General features: G+C 39.7%; 2 protein-coding genes across 3 annotated transcripts in view; both read left to right on the plus strand.

Annotated features, from left to right (window-relative positions):
• The first annotated feature begins 811 nt into the window (after positions 1-811).
• Positions 812-8,577, plus strand: LOC146624507 (leukocyte cell-derived chemotaxin-2). The gene is made up of 5 exons (XM_085363985.1): positions 812-881; positions 5,124-5,429; positions 5,866-5,953; positions 6,283-6,428; positions 8,411-8,577. Exons 1-5 carry the CDS (start codon positions 830-832, stop codon positions 8,575-8,577), a joined length of 759 nt encoding a protein of 252 aa, XP_085220111.1. The 5' UTR covers positions 812-829.
• Positions 8,578-10,810: 2,233 nt separating this feature from the next.
• sh3pxd2b (SH3 and PX domains 2B) overlaps positions 10,811-24,033 on the plus strand; it is a 32,897-nt gene continuing 19,674 nt past the window's right edge. For both annotated transcript variants that reach the window (XM_085364632.1, XM_085364633.1), the window contains exons 1-3: positions 10,811-11,083; positions 14,779-14,859; positions 22,402-22,477. In XM_085364632.1, coding sequence (XP_085220758.1) covers positions 11,012-11,083; positions 14,779-14,859; positions 22,402-22,477 — 229 coding nt within the window. In that variant the 5' untranslated portion in view covers positions 10,811-11,011. The remainder of the gene's footprint in view (positions 11,084-14,778; positions 14,860-22,401; positions 22,478-24,033) is intronic.

Consider the following 24,033-nt stretch of genomic DNA (forward strand, 5'->3'; position numbering starts at 1 on the left):
TGCTAGGAGTCAGAGTTCAGTGCAACTATGCATAACCTAATAGTGCCAGCGGTTGTTCCCACTACTGTGAAATTGGCAAAACAGTATAAACTTTATTTCTTGGAGACAATAAAAAGAACTTTAAAACAACATTTTTTAAATATTATAAGCATTTCATTGTTATATCACCTGTTGTATATTTAGATTAGCCATAACAGCTGGTGCTTTTCCCAAGTTACTATTTACTGTCTAATACATAAAATGAGTTTTTAACTGAAAGTTCTCAAGTAGATTTAATGTTTACTGAAGCCAAGCTGTGTGTGTGTGTGTGTGTGTGTGTGTGTGTGTGTGTGTGTCCTAATCTTTAGCTTTTAGTGTAGCAGTAGAAAGTAAGTAAACTTGAGCTTTTTGAGCCAGTAAAAGGGTATGCTTTCTAGCAGCCAATGTCAATATTGACAGTTGGGGGATGTCCTGTGGCTCAGGCGTGTAGCTTCCACAGCAGGCTGGTTTTCCAACAGTCCCTTCTTTGTGTTCCTTCCCACTGAGCTGGGAGCCACTCTTCAGCATCTGCACATGACTGGTAAGTCTAGTTCAATTTTCTATCTCTAAAAAGTCTCAGTATTATTCCATCATTTCCGTGTGTTCCTTTGAGATTTGAGACAGATTTCCTAGTATTATATTTTTAAAAAACCAAAACCCAAGCTATATTTTTAACTTTTTTTATTGAAGGATTTAGCCAGATAGTTGATATTGATACAAAGATTACATTTATCGGACACTTGTTTGATTAGATTAAAAACATTTTCTGTTGTTCATTCATCATTCTACAGAGTTTTTTTTTTCTGACCTGATGATGGGAAGACTGTTTAGGATCTGTGTCATATCTGCGCTCTTATTATGCTGTACGTAAGTCACTTTCGTATAAAATTGCCACCTGCAAAATGCACACTATTCTAGCGTGCATCATAGTGTATGGAATATGTCTGGGATATATTAGTAATTGTATTAAGTAGATCATACAGAAATGGACACGTGCATTCCCACAAAATACTTGAATCCACATGCTAAAAGTATGCATTAGGGTACATAGGACACAAATTTTCATTCAGCAGTGTAATAAGATTCCCATTATGGAAACAATAAATGGTGCATAAACATCTGCTTGGCCCTGCAAATTACCATGAACTGAGCCCTATTAGGAGACTGTAAACTCCTGTAAACATGAACCTTGGGGGGTTCGAGCCTATTGCCAGAGAGACTATGAGTTGGCGCAAGTGGATGACACATTTAAAGCATGACTGAGTGCTTAATGCAACATTACATCATTGCATCTAACTAAAAAGCTTAAGGCACAGTAACTCTGGGGGATTGCTGAGCGACATGAAAATGAGACAGCCATCTTTCTACTGAGATGAAAATGATTCGTGCACCACAGTGGACACAACCCTGCAGTTCCATGAGAGGTATCCAGTCAAGTGGAGTTAATGGAAATGTGCTTGCCAATCAGTGCTGTGTCTGTCTTTGCATGTGTTCATCTCTTCAGGTTAACTGTTAGTACCTTAACTGTTAACAGCCTAACACTGCAGCTGCTTTAAAATGTAGTAGAAGCCTGGCAATACATAAACAAACATTTAGTAAAACTGCAGCAAACCTTTAATGCTATCTAATTTTGCTGAGGCAAAAGGCACACTTGCACATGTCAAAAAAATTTGGTCTTTTCTAATTTAGTTCACATGCTGAGGAAAATTGCTTTTCCATGCCACAGCCACAACCATTCTGCCCACTCATTAAGGCCTTCTAGTGATAAGCAGCTTCTTTCAATCACTGAGCCCAATGTGTGTTCTTGTGCCAGGGCAGTGTGATTGAAATATTTTATGTGCTTCTGAGGTTAATGAAGATCAAAGACTCATGCCTGGGCAGGATAATTAGTATGCTGTCAGAATTAAACATACTATGAATAACTGAACTATGACTCTGTCTGTCTATATAGACAAGTAACACCATTCAACCCTGAAAAAAGGCGTCCTACAGTGTGTTAAGACTTACTTGGTGACTTTATTAACTAATCAAGAAAATGCAAGAAAAGTTTTTCCCTTAATACCTAAAAACTGCAATTTTGAAGGTGATCCTTTTAAAATAGTGTTTTTTTGTGGGGTCATTTTGAAGCAAACATCTATGTGAAGTATGACAGAATGTAACTGGTATCCCTAATATCTAAATCTAGTTGTAATATAAATAAACAGTCCAGTGAAAAAGTATTTATCCCCCTTCATGATTTCTTCTTTTTTTGCCATAGTTGTCACTCTTATGTGTTTCGTATCATCAAGCAAATTTTAATATTAGACAAAGGTACAAAACAGTGGATTGGACCGAACAGGTTTGAGCTGTGAAGTGATGTGAAAGACATTGTGGATTTAATCTGGGCAGTAGTCAGATGGGACTACAGGTGGGACCGAGGGTGAATGGGAGTCTGAAGAAGAGGGGAAGGTGGGGAGCTGGAGGACTTATTTCCCGCTAAGCATTCCCTAAGAGAGACTTTATTTCCCAAGCCAAGGAACTGATGATGCAAATAAGTGGAAGGATGGTTTTATTCTCTGAGGTGGAATCAGAGGTGGAGAATTAATGGGACATTGTGTCAGGCTTTAAATTATGGGAGCCAGGTCTGTAAGTGATGGTTAGGCTGAATCTGGTAAAAAGCAAAAGTTTAGATGTTTGGTGGTCTGAAGGTAATGGGGGTTGTCATGGTCGGTAAATACAACAAAGAGATGCTCAGCTTGCTCCATCCAGTGTCTCCGTTCTTTGAGGACTAACTTGATGGCCAGCAGTTCATGGGCGCCAACAATGCACTGAGTGAATTTTGCCATTTTTCTGTTGAAATAAGACAACTCCTACCTCAGAATCTGACGCGTCCACTTCCACAATGAACTGCTGAGATGGGTCTGGTTGAATAAGAACAAGGCCATGGCAAAGAGTTTCACTGGAAGGCAAACTTTGGAGAAGTCAGTAATAGACAAGGAGGTTTTCCTTAGGTCATGGATAGAGTGGCAACATTCAAAAAGCATTAGAGCTCTTCTCTCCATTAACATACAGCTTCTCCAGAAGGCATTGGAGGAGCTGCTGGACTTACAGTGTTCTGAGATGGACTTTAAAAATCAAATTGTCATCCAGGTAAACAAGAATAAAACAAAGAAAATCACATTTCAGAAAGTCACAGAGAATGTCATTGACAAGCATTTGGAAAACAGTAGGACCATTGGTAAGACCAAAGGGCATTACCAGGTATAAGAAGTGTCACAGGTGAGTACTGAAGGCTGTTTTCCTTAATGCACAACAGACAGTGTTGGGAAGGTTACTTTTAAAATGTATTCCGTTACAGAATACAGAATACATGCCCCAAAATGTATTCTGTAACGTATTCCGTTACGTTACTCAATGAGAGTAACGTATTCTGAATACTTTGGATTACTTAATATATTATCGTGCTTTTTACAACAACGTGAATGTACTATTGCTGTGTGATTTATTACTATTACTGAAGGTCCGCGACTCCGAACTGTAGTAAAGGGACCTCTGACTAATACGGCGGGGTCCCTGTCGGCTCGTAGCCGAAAAATAGCTTTACTTTGTTGTGTGGGTCAATTTTTCTTGCGAGAGACAGAGAGAGGCGTTGAAAGACTGCTCCAACGGAACTTATTGTTTTCGGAGGAAAACACGAACACGGTGTACAGTCGAGTCTTAATAGCTTACTTACAACTGGGCTCGTCAGGCACTCTTCTTGGCTGCAGTGGTTATTATTATATTTACATGCTTCCAGCTCCCGTTTTTCCTCGACGACAACTCGTACCTTTCCACTCGCCTTTTTCTCCCTCCTCGCGCTCACAGACACATAACGTGTATGGCAGTCCATTCTCCCTGCAACACGGACTACACTGCCCATGATGCTACATTCTTTAGAGCTATGCTTGTAGCATTCTGCCTGTTAGCTTAGCACAACAACAACAACGAAAAGGCGCTCTCTCACCCAGGAAACACACAGTCGCAGAAAGAGAGAGAGAGCGTCGCCCTGTAACCATGGCAACCGTAACGCTGCCGCCTGGAACGAAAGAACGTAGCTGTCAAACAAAACCCAAACAGTCCTGACCCGCGACAAAATGAAACAGGAAAGTACCGCAGTGTAATCCAGTTATTTCAACAAAGTAACTGTATTCTGAATACCACCTTTTTAAACGGTAACTGTAACGGAATACAGTTACTCATATTTTGTATTCTAAATACGTAACGGCGGTACATGTATTCCGTTACTCCCCAACACTGACAACAGATGTTATGCATTATGGAGATCCAGCTTGGAAAAAAAAACTGTAGCCCACTGCAGGAGTTCAAAGGCAGATAAAAGGAGCAGTAATGGTACTTATTTTGTGCAAATCTCTGAAATCAATGCAAGAATGGAGAGTTTTCTCTTTCTTCTCGACAAAGAGGAAGCATGCGCCAAAAGGAGAAGAAGACGGATGAATACTTCCATCTACAAGAGAGTCCATGATGTACTTTTCCATTGCTTCACATTCTAGTTTAGTTAAACTGTAGAGTCAACTAGTGGGCAGTGAGGCTTCTGGAAGTAAATCTGTAAAACAATCAAAAGGATGGTGAGGAGGGAGAAAGAAAGCTGGATCGTTTCCGAACACTTCTGCTAAATCATGGTACACTTCAGGAACAGATTATAGGTTAGGTGGTTCAGACTGAGGAGAGAGATTTGGAGGTGAGGCATACTTTAGGCAGTTTTGGTGACACCGTGGACTCCAGCTTGAGATACTTTGCAGCCCCGGTCTATATTGCAATTATGAGTTTTGAGCGACTCTGAATTGGATAAGCAGATGCAAATGGATGTAGCAAAAATGCAAAAAAAAAAAAAAGTAGAAATCAGGAAGGGAGCATATACTTTTTCACAGACTGTAAGTGGTATTAACTGAACAGAAAGAAAATCTGCTGCTTCATATTCCAAATACTGCATAACTCATTCCAAATATCAGTCTCAGAAAAGTTTGATTTAATCCTTCAACCTGGAAATTTTCTAGCCATTCTCTTTTTTAATCCTTTCTCCATTACACTCTTAACTCTAACTCTCATTTCATTTCATCTCTCCCAAGATGTGGTGTTAAGTGGCGCTTTAGAACATGGAGAGAGAAAAAAGGAACAAATTCAAAGCCCTGACAAGAACAGCAGCAGACTCAAGGTGAAGGGAAATTTCACAAGTTCTAATGACAGGAGGCCAAAGGCTGTGACTCCAGGAAAGAAAGTCAAATCAGGAAGCAAGAGAGTGTTCATGGGACCTAGAAGTGACATCAGCTGCACTAGATTGGGAGGCATCTGCCAGCCAGTCCGTTACATCTGCCAAGACCGATACCTCAAAGACAAGTGTTCAGGGGCCAAGACGCGCCAGTGCTGCATGCCAGGTATGATAGAAATATGCATCTGCCCATATCGAAATGTTACAATAACACAAACCTCCTGCAAACTTCTTCAGATGGTCACAAACACACAGCTCATTCTTTTTTTCTGCCAAGAAGGAATTAAAATGGATTTGCAGAGTTTTTTTCAAGTCTGACTCATGAAAACGTTATTGTGGGAGTGAGGCTGTATGTGTGGGTAACACAAAACTGATGGAGAAGACATCAGTAAATGACATTTGAATAGTGCCTTTCTGCTGTAATTGGCCTTATTTCCACATGAATAGAGCATGAGTCACAGTCAGTGGATGTTAAAACATATTTTTAAAAATATCGTCTTTATGCTTGGCCTTTTGGCGTGCAGTGCTGCAGCTTTTAATATGGTGCCTATTTTGGAAGGAGAAGTATTATCTAACCTATTTCATTTTACCTCTCTCTGTAGTCCAAGCCTGGAGCATGCTTTGTGCCGGTCACCACAACAGAGTGAGGGCTTGTGATGCGTACGGCTGTGGAGCTTTTAACTCCCAAAGGTGACTAATCCTGATCAGATCTTTATCTCAGAGCCCACAGAGGATTACTCATACTGCAACATGCAGACGCTGATACTGCCCCATGTCTAGTTTTGTATAGTATCCAAGCCTGATCCCTACAATGACAAAGCACATTTTTACCAAACCACTTGGAATTAATGATGAGTGAAGCTTTGTCTGGGTAGAAGGCTGACTTTCTGTAGACAAAGATGATGTCCAAATAACTAATCAGACATTTTTGTTCTGGCCAGATTAAGATGACTAATTGAATCTAGCCTTTTCTGATGGCAAACTAATGCCAGTCTCCTCTGTCACATGTCTTTTTACAGAGGTAATGGCCTTTATAAAGCAGTGGACCTTGTATGTGATGACTATTCGATCATCAACACAATATTTTCAGGCTCTCTGGCCGGTCCAGTGAGTCGGAAAGACCCAGCTGGTTATCAGTTTGATGGAGTCAAACTCCTCAGTGATGGTAAGAGGGACAAGATGCTAGCACAATACCTGAAAGTTAGCAAAGCAAGGAAAATTACAGTGTTTTTAAAACTGTAGATGTGAGTCTCAATCAAAATAAACAGGACAAAGACTTTGCAGGTCTTTACCGATTCCTGTACCAGATAAAGACCTATTTCAGTAGATATTTAGCACATCATTAGGATGAATCAGTGACTGCATGAATAGCTGTACCCAAACATACGTCAAATCATCCAGTACTTGTCTAAATATTTCAGTTGGAACCAAAGTGGCAGACCAGTCAAATGGCCTACCAGAATATCATTCAAAGACCCATGTTGTTAGTATGGCCATAAGTCGGTGTGCAAGTCTGTTTCAATTTCTAAAAAATTCAATTTAGAAGTCCATTGAGATATTTTTATAACTGAAAATAAGCATAAACCAGGTTTAATTAAATCCTTGTAACCTTGTAGTGTTGCCTGTGAATTCCTTTAATCTACTGTATAGTTCCATGGCTAGGGCAAAGGCGAGGCCATGCTATTATGGTAGAGGCATTGCATGAGAATGAAAAGGAATGATTTAAAGGGATTAGTTAAGGTGCTGAAACGCGAGCGGAGACTGCATTGACCTCCTGATAGCCCCTAAGATCGGGGTCTATGTGAAACCCCACTAAAGGCTGTTCATGAGTAATGACCCCCCATAAGGGCCATCATTAGAGAAAAAAGGGAATGCATCTGTGTATGTGCCTAAAATACCCATGTATTCCTTTGCGGTGTATACCTATTTGTATGTGTATATGTGCTCATGCGTGGTAATGTGTTTTGAGACCATCCTGAGCTGATAAGGTGCTGGAATGATGAGTAAACATCATTAGTCCTCATTCTGCCTCTCACCTTATAATTGAAGTGTATTATCAGAAGAACACATGTACTGTCAGCTCCTTTCATCTCCGGGTAAAGCACAGACATGATTAGACATCACAGAGACACATTACCTCACCGTGATGCCCACATTAATGCTGAGACACTGATCATTAAGTGCTTTTAAGATTTAATGATGTTGGTGAGTTTGCTGTAGAACTACTTTTAGGTTGTTTGTTTCTAGGTTGGTGGATGGTAAAGGCGAGATCTAAGGTTTTTTTTAGGGTCTTGAGCCTGCATTTGTAACATTTGTAAACGCTGGAAGAGGATTTTAGCTGCACAAGTGAACTATTCATATGCCAACGATAAAGTGAATGCTAAACCCACCTTACCACAGCTATATCCTTCAGCCAAACTAGGGAAATAAGCTAACAGGGTAAAACCACAAGTTGAAAGTCTTGGAGTTTCAGGCACGAGCTTATTACCAAGCCAACCTTCTTCCATCTTGGGAATATTGCCAAAATCCACCCTTTGCTCAGTCCGAAAAACTTGTTCATGCACTCATCTCTTTTAGTTTGGATTACTACAATGCACTTTTTTTCTGGTCTGCAACTTAATCAGAATTCTGTTGCAAGCTTAGTAACTAAAATGCATAACAGAGGGCACTAGTTTTATTAGAGCTACACTGGCTTCCCAATTCTACAGACTTGATTTAAAAATGCTCTCACTTATATAAAATCAAAAAGCCAGACTCACACTCTTATCCCCCACACCCATCTGTCAGATATCCAATACTCCTCACAGAGAAAAACTGGAAATACAGCCATTTTGCTCTCAATTTCTGGATCAGACTGCTGGAAAACATTAAGGAAGCAAACTCTACAAATAACTAGAGTTAACAAGCTCAAAATGAGGCCGTCACATTCATACAGAGCATTTTCCTCATCAGTTTCATATGATTTACATGTGATTGATAGCAAGTTATAAAACAGTAAACTCAAACTCTTTGGTGTGTAGTCAATAAGCACTTTATTCAGCTGAGTTAGCTTAAGTCATTGATTTGTCTGAGCATTTTTTTAAGGGTGATATTAAGGAATTAATGCCCACAAAATAATTGATTTATATTTGTTTTGGTCCCATTTAGTACACTGCGTGAAGATCTTCAACATCCGTCCTTATCGTTACTCCGGCCCGGTAACTCAAGGAGAGGCCTTGGGCTATTTACTGCCACTGCAAGAACAGTTCCCTGGCATCACATCACACCTGGAGCTGCAAATGTGTGATGGTACTGATCCTTCACCCTTCATATAAACCTTTATTTCCATGTGTTATACAACTGAGGCACCATGCGTCCTTGTCTTTTTTACGTGGTGCATGCCCCTGCACATAAAATCCCTAATGCTAATAAGAATTTATATAGACTTATTTGCTTTCCGATTTCTTACTATGAGCAACTTTTACTTGGCTACTCTGACACTTTTTGTAAGTGTTAATTCTTCTTATTCTCTATTATAGCCATAAAAAAATGTTGGTCTGTATTTTTACAATAACTTAACAAAGATGCATTGTATTGTTTTTCTTACAATAACACTTATTTAAAACACATTTCTACAAACTTGTGATGACCAGCGTTACTATACTTGATAACTGTCTGTCTCCATTTCTCAGTTTTTACAACCATTTAAATTTTTTGTAATACTTTATATCGAATACAAACAAAAGGATGTTTTCTAAAAAGTTACGAGTCATATGTTTAACATTTTCCTTCTCCTTTTCTGTGAAAAATGTCCCATCTCACATCCCATCACTCATAACCGTGACTTTATTTTTCAACAATGGAATAAATATAAAGTTTCATTTCTTCTTTTGTCTGAAGTGCTTTCTATTTCAAAGTTAAAAATGAGGCTGTCAAATATTTTCCCCATCTTAAAAATAGCAAGTTTATTCAACACAAACTTTATTCAATTTTTTTAAATTATATTACCAATATCTTCCATCATATTCATCTGATATCTACAGATGGGGAGATTTCCACATGTACAGTACTAATGTAATGAGTATGGCACACCAAAAGATGGAGCTATTTTAAAACAAACCTGACACTGGCCCTCAGCAGTCATCCTGGTGACATATCAGCAAAGAAATGTTGACCGTAACTGCAAGTATTCTGAGTTTGTACAAATCTAAATACTAAACAATAAACCATAGAGTGATAGTGTTGTGTTACCAGGATGGAAAAATAAATATTAACACATTTCCAGTTTACTAATCACATCATCTTATGACTAATAATCACATCGAGACACAGGATATCACTTCATGTTTTAAAGTCTGATGTGTGCGTGTTAAGGCATTTCCCACTAACATATGACTCATTCAAGCATTTAAGAGTTTCTACCTTTGCATTAACAACTTGTTGGTGATTTCCAAAGAGCAGTTAAAACATGGCCTCCCCATGTTTTACACCTTCTCTGTACCTGCTGACAAGGATTTCATACAAAAGTGTTCAGTTTAGGTTCATAATGCCATAAGGCCTGCTACCACTGGTTTTCAGAGTAATTCTTGTGTTATTTGGCATCCCTCAGCCTTTTCTCCCCCGGTGCTCTTTCTCACCCTTCCACTGAGATCATTTCTTGTGAGACCTCTGCAGACAGTAGATGTATCAAGTGAGGGCCGGATGGATTTCCCACGACCTGTGTCAGGTCTTTTATGGATTTCTTTCTTTTTTCCCCCCTGTTTCCTAAAGACATAACTTTCAGACACTCAAGTCTAGATATTTCTAGGCCTAACACTTCAATTTTGTGTTATCTTTGGCAATTTTCAGAGATTTAACTAAAGAAATGGAAGAAAATTATGTTTTGCTAGTAACTAAGTGTCTTAAAAATACAATTTAAGGGGGGGGGTTGCTAAGTTTAGTGTTATATATAGACAGCACTGGTTCATCCCAAGAGTGCCTATCTCTTTGATGATTGACTCAAGACTTTTGCACAGCACTGTATATCTGAACGATGTCCTCTGTAGTTTGTAGTTAGCATATGAGTTGAAAAGTAAGCTCAGACTCAAGCCATCTGATTCAGACATCTGCAGCTCAGCTGTACGCACAGTGAGACAACATCCACTCTTAACTGTCATTTAAATTGCATCAGTGTTATTATATTGCTAATGGAGAGCGGTTGGTCGCAAAGAAGGCGAACATTCAAAGTTGCGACAGAGAATTGAAATAAATAGAATTCCAATTTAGTGAGAAATGGGCAAAGTTCGCTCTCCTTAAGTGCTCTTGAGCACGCAGTTTTTGAGTGCTGTCATATTGATTAAAGCCTAACATCTAGCTCTAAGTGTGCAGACTGAAGCCCGAGTGTTCCTGCAGACTGTGGTTTTGCTCTGAAGCTGGAGGGTTGGTCCACGAAGCGTCCCAGTTGCTCAAATGGGAGTAGGCGAGCTGGGATAGGCTGGGAGTTTGGTCGGGGCAGTCAGCGGGTCGGGACAAGGCATGAGAAAGGGGGGGAAAGGAAGAACCGATTATTAACTTCTGGCTTGCGAGAGTCTGAATGTTGGACAGGAAATTTTGACGTGGGCAGCTTTACGGGGAGAAAAAAAAGGCATTTGTTCAGATCGATCCCAGCCATTCGGATGACAAAGAAGCGTCGCAGTGTAAACTTTTTCAGCCGGGTGTGATCGCTCGAAAAAAAACCCGACAGGGATATCTGCTTTTTTTTCAACGGATCCGTAAAAAGAAGGGGACATCATGCCACGGCGCACCGTGCAAGAAGTAACTGTTCAAGATGTCCAGAAGCGGAGGAATCCGAACAAACACTACGTAAGCCTTTTGTGTAATTACCACAACCGTGTGATTTGTTGCGTGAAATGTGCAACAGATCGCGGATATTCCGCAGTCTCCCCCTTTGTCCTGTTGGGAAAAGTAAAAAACAAAGAGAGTGTCAAATTACAGCTGACCAAATCAGCCGAAACGGTCAAGCAGACTTTATTAGAATATGATTTCTGAAAACTTCAGGTCATGCTCAGACTATTTAAATCTGTTGGGATCTTTATTCTTAAGACCAGTAACGACCGACATCAAGATTTACGCTGTTATATTTCAGCAACCTGTACAGTGACCCAAAGTCAAAAGCTCTTGTGTTGTTATCGTTTTTCAGATTGTTTTTGACCTAATAAAATGCTCATTTAAAAAAGACGTGAGGATATCATTAAGAAGCATTCGAGTGGCCGACTCACGTGACCTATGACCCCTTTTCTCAGTGTGCATTTTTTTTAAGTGACTCCCAGAATCACATGCATGTGACCGTAGCCATTGCAGCACCTTACCACTGAAGCCTGCAATGGTGGAAGAGCCCAAGAAACATAATATACAGTCAGCCCAGTCCCCTAACTATCCACACTGGCTAGTTGCCACTGGTAACCAGGAAGTAGGCTATGACTAACATTGTAGGCTATGACAAGTATGCTATGACTGTGTCAGATATTGTCATTTTTTTTATTACTATTTTTAAAAATATATATATTTTTAGTTTAGAGAGTTGTGTGTTTCTTTTCCAGTCAACAGTTGGCGAAAGGGAGGGAAAGAAGACGAAGAACTTGGGAATAATTTTCTTTTCTTAATAACCAGACCTTGTGTGGGAGATGAGAATGTCATCAGGACAAAGCCTCTTTTTTTCATAGACAGTAGAGCTTTTATTAGTGACTAGTGAGAGCTAAATGTGGGTGTATTTGCCTGCAATCCTGCACTTAGTATAAAGTCACACATATGACATCACTTGGTGTAGTTGGCCAGAGAAAGAGAGAGAGTCGCAGCCAAGGCCTTAGCAGGTGTTTGTGTTAGTTCCGTGTACATGTTGTGTCACTGTGTGTGTGTGTGTGTGTGTACTTGTATGCATCCATATGGGTGTGCAAATTTAAACCGGGGGCTGAAGGACCAGCAGACCTTGTACCGCTGTGAGTGTTAGTGGTCAAGGGCGCAGAGTTCTTGTGGTCCTGTGTCTTTTCCATCTGTTCGTTCAGTCTCTGGTGTACTGTTATTTTATGCCTTTTCTCTCTTACACAGATCTCAAGGTTCCGGGAAATTTAAAGTCTCAGGTCTGAACATGTAGCTTGAATAGCAAAAAGCTGCGTAAGGCTTGTCTGCTCACCAGAGTTCAGTATATCCTATAGAATTTCTAACACAAAGCTCTAATTCTTAAGAGATATCTGCAAATATCTAATGGCTGAAGTTTTTTTTTTGAACTTGGAACTTTAATTAGGAGGGTTAGTTATGTTTTTTTGTATCAGCTCCTGTTTCCTATGAGTTGTTGCAAATTAGTTTGGATAACAAATATTTCTTAATTAGTTTTATCTGCAGCAAGGACACAACAGGATATCTTTGCACTGATTAGTTTTTCTTCTCATTGATGAGTAATTTAATTCTAGTAGTTGGTCAGACAGAACCTGAACTAGTCTTTTTGGGGAATCTTCTTTTGTTTAATGAAGATGGCCTTGCTGCTTGTCTGTATAGCTCCCGTAGTTGATCAGTCCATCGTAATATCGGATTCGAGTCCACCGAAAAAAGAGAATGAGGCCTGAAAGGGTCTGGGATTGGGGCCAGCAGCATTTAGCCAAACACAGCAAGCCGCAAGGGTGTTTCCAATCACCTCCCTGCGTCTCCCCTTTCATTCTTTAAAGAACCAAATCAAAATCTGCTGCTGTCCTAGGGCTGGGCGATATGACCCAAAATTCATATCTCGATATTTTTTAGCTGCATGGCGATATAAGATATATATCTCAATATTTTTTTTTAAAAAGCCATAAGTTAAGAACAAAAAGAGAGTTCTTAGTCACACTGTGTCCCAGATGTCACACGGGCATTTTCTTTACATACAGCGTAGATGTAGATGAAGAAATTACTCATAAATAAATTATCAGCATTTATTAAATAATCATGGTCCATAAATAAAAGAAAACAATGTTGTTTTTGTGCATAACAAAAAGCTCACAATTGTGCAGTCAAAATGTAAACTAATAGACGCTGAGCATAATAACAAAGAGACAGATTTCACAGCTGCACCACGTCTCTGAACAGGTGCCATTTGTGGTCCTTATACACACACAGTACGGTAATATTACGTTGAAGCACAGTACGTATCACTCCGCGAGGCGGCTCCATCAAGCCGTGCAGCTCCGTAGCTTAGCAAAGTCATATTAAAACATTTTTTGACAGATTGCTGAGCGCTGTGCACCACATAAAATCGGTTCGCGGTCAGTAAGCACAACCAGAATTCATACATAAGGCGCACTGTCGAGTTTTGAGAAAATGAAAGGATTTTAGGCCGTGCAGCCCCTTCGGGCTGCATGTCGTTAGCGCGGTTAGCTCGCTAACACGTTGACGCCGTCCAGCCCCACGCACGGGGCGATCCGCGGTAACTCGCTAACGGAGATTTTCCGCTTTCATCTTGTCATTGCCTGCAGGTGAAGCTATGGGGGAGGCGGAGTTGTGTTCAGTGAAGGAGAGGCGAGGCCGAGTAACGTTTCGTAGAGACAAAAGTGGACGAAAGAGAGGCAAACCTGCGGCTCCACAACGTAACATAGACTATATCGATATAAACGATATTGTCACATCTTATATCTCGTATGAAAATATATCGATATTTTTAAAAAACTCGATATATCGCCCAGCCCTATGCTGTCCCCAAACTCTTGACATTATTTAAAGTGCATTATGATTTACTGTTTTAGATATATGTCTGATTGAAGTTGCAGCTGCACCTACACAGTCAACCTCTTTTTATCTAACCTAGTGCTGCCCATGTTAGAAAGGTAGCACAAACTTTGTGGGTTTTTTATGATTATTATTATTATTATTTCACTCTTCTGCATGTATACAATTATGACAAACAATTATGTTTTCTACAGCAGGAAGTGATGTAACTGCACTAGGAAGTGAAATCATATGATATCCTTGTTCTTTTCATGTGAACGGATGATGACATTGGGGGCTTTTCATTAGCATGACTCCTGACTTCCCGCACTCAAGTCTGTCTTAGCTCCTCCCAGCTATGGCATGTGGTAGATGTGATGGAGGAAAGGAGAAGTTGGTGGTTTCAGGGTGTTTTAAGTGGAGCAATTTGCTCATAATGGATGGAAGTGTGGCATTTAAATGTCACGACACAAGACTGGAGACTTCTGTGTAGGATGCACCTGTATTTCCTTTTGCAAGGTTTCTCTGAAAGCCTCCTCTTTCTTTATCTCCTTGAGGTGCATTTAAGGGACCGGAGAGCAATTCTTGGGTCGCTGGAGGCAGTGGGATGTGGGGAAGCATATGTTACAGTAATGAAAACCACTCAGTGACAGCTGCGTGATGCTGCCAGAGAAATGGGATGTCTGCTATATGCAGCCCTCTCGAGGATTCATAACACTCCCAAATAATGGTAGTGACTGAAGAGTGATGCCCCAAGGGCTTTAGTTTTTCACAATAATAGCTGTGCATTAGTTTCAATGTTATTTTCCTTTATTTTGCTTTGCCAGGTTTACATCATCAAAGTGTCCTGGAGCGATGGCAGTACAGAAGCCATTTACAGACGCTACAGCAAGTTCTTTGACCTGCAGGTGAGTGAGCCACTAACTGTGTGCGTGTGTGTCGTCATTTTTGAGTTTCTTTTAATAGTTTTAAATGTGTTCTTTCACTTTTGTCGTTTTGGGGGACTTTTTTTTTTGTTTTGTGCTAGCGGACAAGTGCACAGGGCAGGAAAGGCATGGAAGCACTGTCTCAGTCATACAAGACTAGTACTTGTAGCCAGCCTCTCCCTGCTCCACCCTTATAACCCTGGTAATTATATTGTGCGAGACGATTCGGAAAATTCCAGTGAAGTTAATAGAGGACAGTGATGAATGCGACTGTGGCACTGATGACCACAGAAATGTCTGAATCATTCTCAGACGTCATGGTGATGGTGCACGCTGCACAATGAGGGAGTCTTATTAGTATCCTAGTTTCCTTTTGTCTTTTTGAAGGTAATGGATCTGAGGGAGGTGGTGGTGGTGGGGGGGGGGGGGGGCGGCCCTGGCTGCATCAGACACCAGAACATGGACTCCAGGAAATTCAGAAAGGCAATTACTTTTAATGAGCATGTAGTCAATTTCGAAAAGGCGTACTGTCGGCCCTAATTGGATTAAATTCCTTTTAATTGATTAAGATGGTCAATGCATGGGTAATGAAGTACAGAACTATAGTGCCTCACTGAGTTTTCTGAGGCTGCGTGTGTAGCATTTAACATATGGATGTGAAGTATTCATTTCATTCATTTGACTTGACCCCTAGTAAAGCTGCTAATAGAACCATTATCCATTAATTTTGTTTAATCCATACCACCTTTCTGTTGTTGACACAGTATAAAAGCATGGATAAATATGAGCATAATATTACAGATAATGTCGAAAGGCTGCTCTTTAAACATCATCTGTATTGTATAAATGACTGTATATATGTTAGTTGCATTACAGTTGTGTAATTGGTCAACTACTACACACAACAGGCAACACTTTATTTATAACTCAGACTGTATCAGATCAGTGTTTTAGAATAAGAGCGTATAAGATGTGTTATACATAACAGATAATGGCTCATCTTTTGTATCTCTGTATGGTTTGGTACTAATATATAAAAGCCACATTAAAGTTTTGGCATTTCTTGGAGACAAGTAGAAAATTGTAATACTCTGAATATCATCAGTGTCACTATAAGTTTTATATGCAAATAAAGAGTCACCAAGTGCAACTGCAATGGGTGATTCCAGCTTTTTAAAGTCACCATGCAGCATTTATTCCAAGTTTTCTTTGACCAAGTTTAAACTGTACATTTTGTCCACAGCTGCATCAGGTTACATGACCTGCTGTCATGCTCCATTTTATTGGGCTGACAGTTTTTTTTTATACAAATAAAATAAAAAGAAAAAAAGAAAAATGAGCTGCAGAATATTTCAATTTCTCTACCATCTGTTATAATTGCATTACTCTTTAATTACACCCCCAAAACACTAGTTGGTGGTGGTATTATTGGGATGCTGTGTGGAGTATCTTAGTGTAATTCTCAGTGTTACAATGCTGACTAAGCTAACCTTGTTGAAGTCGAATAGCTGAAATTACTATAACACAAAAAGAGAGCAGATTTGGAACAAGCTGGGTTTATACATGGTGGCAGTGCTATGAAAACAGCAGATGGTTGCCCCAGCAGATTACTCACTGCTGTGCAAGTGTCAGCATTAGCAACATTAGGAAGCCAATCAGTCCCAGCCCATCACATATTAACATGCATTGTGTTTTAAGGAAGAAAGGTCTCTGTGGGTATTAGTATGCTTTATATTGATTTCCATGATCACACGGTGTCGGTGTATTTGTATCAACTAAAGCAATCACACTAGCTGTTGTCTGCATTGCAGCGTCATGTTGCATAGCTGGAGAGGTGCATGTCAAGCTGCAGGACATGTTAATTAGATTTCCTTGAAATTGAATATATCCAGTGACCAGTTGTGGCTAATCAGCTGGCTTATTCTGATCACTAGCACACTGATACATCCCCCATGTGTCTGATATATTTTTATATTATGTTATCATTTTTCTGTAATCTGTCTAACAGGTTCCTTCATAATGTCTTTCATTATGTGGCTTTGGCTTGTCTTGTAATGCAGATATTAATACATCTCTGGTCATTCCACAGCCTTAGTGTTATGCAGGAAGTGCTAGTCACCACATCCTGTCAACATAACTGCCCTAAGCAGCTGATTCTCTTTCTGCAAACACAGCAGCATGTGCTTTTTGTGTGGCTGGCACAGACTTTGTTGATTTTGCTTCACTAAGGGCTGAAACAAGATATAAAAGCAGTTTTCTCTATTATAAATGTAAGTCTTTTGATGCATGCGCAAAATCAACAATAGCAAGGCTGTTATTTACATATTGAAAATAAAGAACAAATCTTAGGATTAACCATGCAGCAGTAACAAAATAGCAAGTATTTCTTGTTCCTGGCATTCTATCTTTGATCTGACAGATCAATAGCTCATTTCTCTAAGGAAGAGAATAGCTGAGCAAGAGCCAGATGTTCTTGTCACTGAGGATATTTCTGCTACTTTTTTTTTTTTTTGCACCATCTAGAAATGGAGAATTTTTCTGTTTAATTAACAGCTTTTTTAAATAGATTTTTAACCGTGTTCTCATCAGACAGATTCATCATACTCACAGTTTAAAAACATCAGCTGGGCTGTGACTTAAGCTATATTTACATTGAAAATTGTTACTCAGAGAAAATTAGAAGCCACAGAAAGCCTTTTTTTTTCACATACAGTAAACATCCTCTGTCTGGGTAACAAACACTGAGCATGTGCAAACAGTTACTCACTGAACAGACAGAGGTGTGCCTCCGACAGGAGAGAAAGGCACTTGTGCTGTTTTTGAGATTTTTTTTCCTCAGAAAAACAAGAGGGTAAAGTTGTTCCAAAAGTTAGTAGTTGGCAGTTGTTCCAGAAGTGAGAGGAAGGCCAGAAACGTCAAAAACATGTTTAAAACTAAAAATTCTGTTTATTCTATTTAAAATCATGAATTGACCTAAATTCAGTCCAATTGTAAGAAGCTTAACATTCAACCACGAAACTTAATGTTTGTGTTCGGGAATGCAAGTAAAGAACTTATAACGCATCTTAATCATAAATAACAATGTGCTTTACGCTTGTTTCTCCGCTTTTTGTAAAACATTACATTTGAAAATGTACAGATAATAACAGTTATTATGTTTTAGCATTAAACAAAACATTAAGCAAAACATCACTTAGAGTGTACTGTCTTGATCTTTGTCAGTTAGTGTGTCTGTGTGTGTCTTTGTGGAAAATATCATCCTGGATACACAATACAGTTTAGGGGCTTTTTTGTCTGTCTGTGGATACGTTTTTGTCAACATGATAGTGTCACAGCCATACAAGACACAATCTTGAAACATGACACATCTGCAGCTGAGCTCATGATCAGAGGGGGTGGGGGCACTGGGCCTGGTGTGAGCCCATCCCATGGTGGCTTCTAGTTTCTCTCTTTTTTTTTTTTCAGTGCATTCATCCTAGCAGCTTTTCAGTTTGCTTCCATGTCACAAAGAACAGTTTCCATTCTGCACACGTGTCCATCGAGCTCTACAGGCTTCCTGCATTCCCGCTCGCCTTGGATAGTGGATATATTTCTACTTTAAAGCTTAAGGGGGGAAGAAAAAGAAAACATTATTTGCTTATTCAGAGTTGCACAGCTGTCACATATTTTCCATCTGCAGTAATAAACTCAGCTTCTTGAAACGGGGGTTGGGGGGGGGGGGGGGCAGATTATTTGACTTTGTAATATGAAGTTGCCTCTTGCATTCATTTCACAAAGCAGCAACAATGTGATCATTTCTGTGTACTGTAACTATGGCGATATTTTTAATGTCCTCAACAGTTCATTTGAAAGAAGTAAACTGATGACCTGAGAGAATGAGATGGCTAAAACGAAAGAAGAAAAGTTTCATAAAAATGCTGAACTGAGTGTATCAGGATTATCTTGGGTAGATGAAAATAGACAGTTTTCATGTATATAGTCTATATAATCTTCCGGGATTCAGCTAAATGAATGCTAACAAAGCTATACCAAATGTTATCATATTTGTTAGCTTCATTATGTTCTTGTGCAGATTCATCATTCTTGAGAATGGGAGAGGTTTCTTTAGCAGCATGGCACAGATCTCCAGAAAGTGAAGCTTTGAAATGGGAGCTCTACTCTGAACTTTCACCCCCTGGCTTCTTGTCCACGTTGTTGTCTGCGAAATCACTATCTTTGTTCAGGATTACTCATTTTTGAAAAATGGCCTATTGTTAACTGCTGAAGAGATGACGAGCACAATTGAAACCATTTATTTTTCCCATGTCGTGCATGTTTTCACTTTATGCATTCGAGAAACTGAGGGATCAGAAACCAACAGATCCTCTGAAAATTGGTATTGCTGTAAATTATGAATGTTTATAAGGCATTATCTGAAATTTGTTATAATTTTTTTTTTAAATGAGACACATCATGGTGAACATTGCATTGATACTGCACATACCTTCTATTTTGCCCATTGCCATCTTGATGTTTTTGACAAGCAAGACGAGGATCTGAATGTGAAGCTGCATGTTCATTGAGTCAGTCACAAGTGATAGGAAGCAGAAGTTACAATCATCCTTTATATTGCTTATGGCTGAATGGTAAATGGTAAATGGCCTGCATTTGTATAGCGCTTTTCTAGTCCCTAAGGACCCCAAAGCGCTTCACACTACATTCAGTCATTCACCCATTCACACACACATTCACACACTGGCGATGGCAAGCTACATTGTAGCCACAGCTGCCCTGGGGCGCACTGACAGAGGCGAGGCTGCCGGACACTGGCGCCACCGGGCCCTCTGACCACCACCAGTAGGCAAACATGGGGTTAGTATCTTGCCCAAGGATATTTGGCATGCAGCCAGGAGGCAGCCTGGGATCGAACCACCGACCTTCTGATTAGTGGCTGACCTGCTCTGCCACCTGAGCTACAGCCACCCCTAAGGCTGAGAGTGCTAACAGTAGCCAGAGCAGGTCTGCTGGGTAAACTAAGCCATCACACATAGTTACCGCATAGTCATTACCCCAAGCATCTTTTTCTGCATTAGAGAACAAGTGTTTATCCGTTGGGATTCTTCATTCTTCATTTGCCAAGTTACTGTGTTAATATGCTTTCGTCTAATTACTTAGTATTAATTAGTCAGTGTTAGAGCTAATTACTATCGCATAATACCGTGGTTAACTTAAATACTTAAAAAAACACCAACAGGTTAAAGAACTCCACAAATGTGAATGGTAACAGTATGTTGCCATGAGAACAGTTTCCCCACAAAGGGTTAAAAAATGGTTTCAGGCTTAATTATGCAGTGAACTGAGTCAGAGAATGTCAGGACTATTGAGACAGGCAAAGAGAGCAACAATTGTTCATGGACCTTTTTCATGCTCAACAGTCTGGAGCTTCTTAGGTCTTTATTTGGTTTTTGATTAAATACTGGTGATGTGGTTTAAAGGGACATAGACAAGACAAATTACAGTCCCTTGAAACATTATGTGACTGTAAATCTGCAAGCAAATGCTGGATGAAATAACAGTGTTTAAAAGATTGCAGGATCATAATAGCCTGGGAATGTAGCATGTAGACAATGTAGAGTTCTGTTCAACTGAGACCTCAGAGCACTTGTGATGCTTGCAGCCGTTACTGGTGTGTTAGTTTACTATTAATATTATTATTATTATTAACAGGGAGTCTGATTTAATAGCTTAAGAGGAAGCCTGTTACACAGTGGTCTGGATCTTGCAAGATATATTGGCATGATTGTCTGATCTGAGGGGTTCGGGTGCAGAATAAGGCATTAAGACTTTGGAGCTACAAAGTGGGGCCATTTCATCTAATGATTTACAAGTAATCAATGAAAACTTAAATGCGTCTGTGTTGTGAATGGGACGGCAGTGTAATTCTGCTAGGACTGGAGTAATGCGTTATCTGTCTTGCTGGCTGCATTTAACTGAAATCCGTTAAATACATCAGTTAGGCACGTATGCAGTGAGTGGCAATAATCAGCAAACAGGAGAAAATGGTGCGGGGTTATGGATAGGATGTTCAAGTATGTCATTGAAGAGTATTGGTCTGACCTTGGAAATATTTCTAATCTGTACCAAAATGAACGTAAGATATGTTGTTTGGAGTCAAAGTGTAGACCAAGAGAGTCAAACTGTATTCAGTGTTTCCATTAAAGAGTTTCTTTACAGAATGTTTGCAGGATTTTTCCTTAAATTGTGGAGAATCATAATATTTTCTAAACACCTTTTATCAGGTGAAGAAGCACATAGATTTGGTTGGGGGTATTTTAGATTTTGAAATGAACTTTTAAGTAAATAAATGAATATATTCATTGTATTCCGAGTGCAGTGGAACAGGCACAGAAATAAAGTGCCTAATGTAGAATTTTGGACTTGCATATGTTTATCTATACAATACTAACACATGACTGAGATAAACTCCATAGCACATAACTGAAAAAACCACATTTTAGAAAGTTAAAACCATATGCAGCTTTCCTCTCCTCTGCCTTAGCCTGTCATCCTCACCCCTGTCGAGGATGGATATTTGATGTTGAGTGCATGATGTAAATGGTATGTTGAAGAGATGACTTGACTCGCTCCATATGCCTTTTCTTGTTTGACTGCCTCTGATTACAGAGCAGATACAAGTCTTAGAGTAGACACAGGGACTGGGGCGTGTCTGCACTCGCAGTCAGACACATGGGAACAATTACAGTGTGTGGGGTACTGGCTCCTCTCTGTTTCTCTGTCTCCTTCCCTCACTCTGTCTCTTTTGTCTATGTCAGGCCATCTTTTTGTTTATACAATCCTACTCAAGGTGGTACTGATTCACCGACTAAGCATCTGACTATTTGTCTTGTGATGCATTTCAAGAAAGTACGGAACTCCAGTAACTTGCTTGACTCATGTTCTCTTACTATTCCTGCTTTTGTAGATGAAAGGGATCATTTTTCGGTTCCTTTTATTCGTTTTCATCATATAAAATACAGATTTAGCTTTATTGAGTAAATTAGTTAAATTGCTGTAGCACAGTATTTTGATTTGTAATTAAGCTTGTATTTTATGAACCAGTTTTTGGACTGACCTTCTTGTGATTTCAGGTTTTAACTTAAGGAGAAAAAAAAGCTATAAGAATAGGCTGAGTTTCAGTAAGGTAAATATAAGACTGTTGAACTTCTTCGCTGCCACTGCTTTCTAGCCTTTTAAAAATCATGGCAAAGGAAATGTTCCACTATGTCAGCGGTGGTGCTCCTTAGCTACAGCTACAGCAACATGTGAAGTAGAGGGGGGAAAACCATACCATCTGCTCAGTACATTTATAATTATTGGCAGATCTGCATTTATTGGCCAAATTCCTTGTTGGAACTGCTGATTTGTTAAAAAAAAAAATCATCAGTTTCTCTTAACCACCCTCAGCTGTCCTGTGTATGTATCCTGCGTGTGTGAGAATGTAAAAACCTTACATGCTAATAACTTTGATTAATCATCGCGTTTCAGATGGAATTGCTGGACAAATTCCCAGTGGAGGGAGGCCAGAAAGACCCTAAGCGCCGGATCATTCCATTCCTGCCAGGTAAGAGTTGAACACACAGTCCCTCAACGACCAATCACAGAAAAAAAAGAAGTGGCACATAACTGGGCATTATTAGGAATAAATGGAGAATACACCATTTTTACAGGCCATCCCAATTAAACTTACCTGATTTAAATTTGTCTAATCTTCCCTTCAAGGCTGTCTTCTGAAGGCCTTGTGATCCACTTCTAGTGCTATTTTTAGAGTCCTTCCTGAAAATCCCATCATGACCACTTATTTTGGGTGCTCTGTGACTTCGTCATGGACCTCAAATGTGTGCAGACAGCAAAAATTTACTTTCATTCAGCAGTTTTCAGTTGAAAGGCCCACGTTTCCCAAACCACAGTGTATCAGGAAACCAGGGTCATGCTCATCATTTTGTTTGACATTCACTGGTTGTGCAGCGTGAATTTGTCCCTTTGTGTAAAGCTGAAGGTGTCGAGCTCTACTTCAATGTCCCGAGGCGTCCTTAGTCCATTAGTTTTCCATTTATGTCCTGACGAGTCTGGTCACGCAAACCTGTGTCAGTTCCTACCGGCCCTACTCAACCAGATTTGCTTCCCTGTCACTTTCTCCATAAAATCAAAATCACATTTAAGGATCGCTGTCTTGACATACTGACAGAGATTCAGCATGCAACACAGAGGTAAAGTGCAAAGGCACAGAATGAGATGTCCATAAAGTGATTGAGGGAAAAATCGGCCAGAATTAAATCAACAAAGTTTAGATTTTTAAGGGCTGATTCACACAGAGCGATTTAACCACAGCTCATGTGCTTATAATACGGAAAGGTTTTTGAACTCCTGTGTCGTGTCCTTGCTGCAGTGTCACGTCCTTGTATTATGTGTGCTCCCTTTGATCCTTCAACCAAACACACTGGGCAGCAATGACTTACTGATGATGACCTTTAAATGAACTGGAGGAAAGCCGAGTTAATCTTTTACACGTGCGCTTAGAAACCAACTAGAACAACCTGAAGCAAAGGTGTTGGGCATAAGCATATTGTTTCTGCCACTAAGCAAGAATATTTTAATGCATGTACTTTTTAAGCATTGGACTAAACCACATTATCCCAGCAAATGGCCTAAAGACACATTATACCATCTATGTGAATCAGTGCTGGAGCCTTTTAGAGAAACAGACTATTTGCCAGTGTTGCATGTATTTTTAACAGAAATCTGAATGTTATACTCCATATTCATTATGATAATCCCAACTCAGCTCCATCATTCTCCTGGCTGAATCATCATTGAGAGAACTGGCTAAAATATCTTCTTTTTAGTTTTCACTATTTTTTTTTTCTCAAATACAAATGGCAACAAAGTTTGTTTTGAAAAAGGGGCTTTGGGTGTACTTGACCAACTTTTGAGATCCTGCTGAAAGTAATCCTTTATGAAAGGAAGAAAATCCTTAATGTCAACCCCACCCACATCTCCCCCACCAGGCTTGGGATGTGTGGGGGTTAGGGTTTTTTTTTTTTTTTTCTTTAAATGCCCATGCAAGTCTGGAACTCATTGAGAGAATGCTCATACAAAAACACACACGCATTCACCCCG

Source organism: Diplotaxodon limnothrissa, linkage group LG10, assembly GCF_057381915.1.
Source record: "Diplotaxodon limnothrissa isolate DT_005_m linkage group LG10, D_limnothrissa_male_GT1.1, whole genome shotgun sequence".
Taxonomy (NCBI): Eukaryota; Metazoa; Chordata; class Actinopteri; order Cichliformes; family Cichlidae; genus Diplotaxodon; species Diplotaxodon limnothrissa.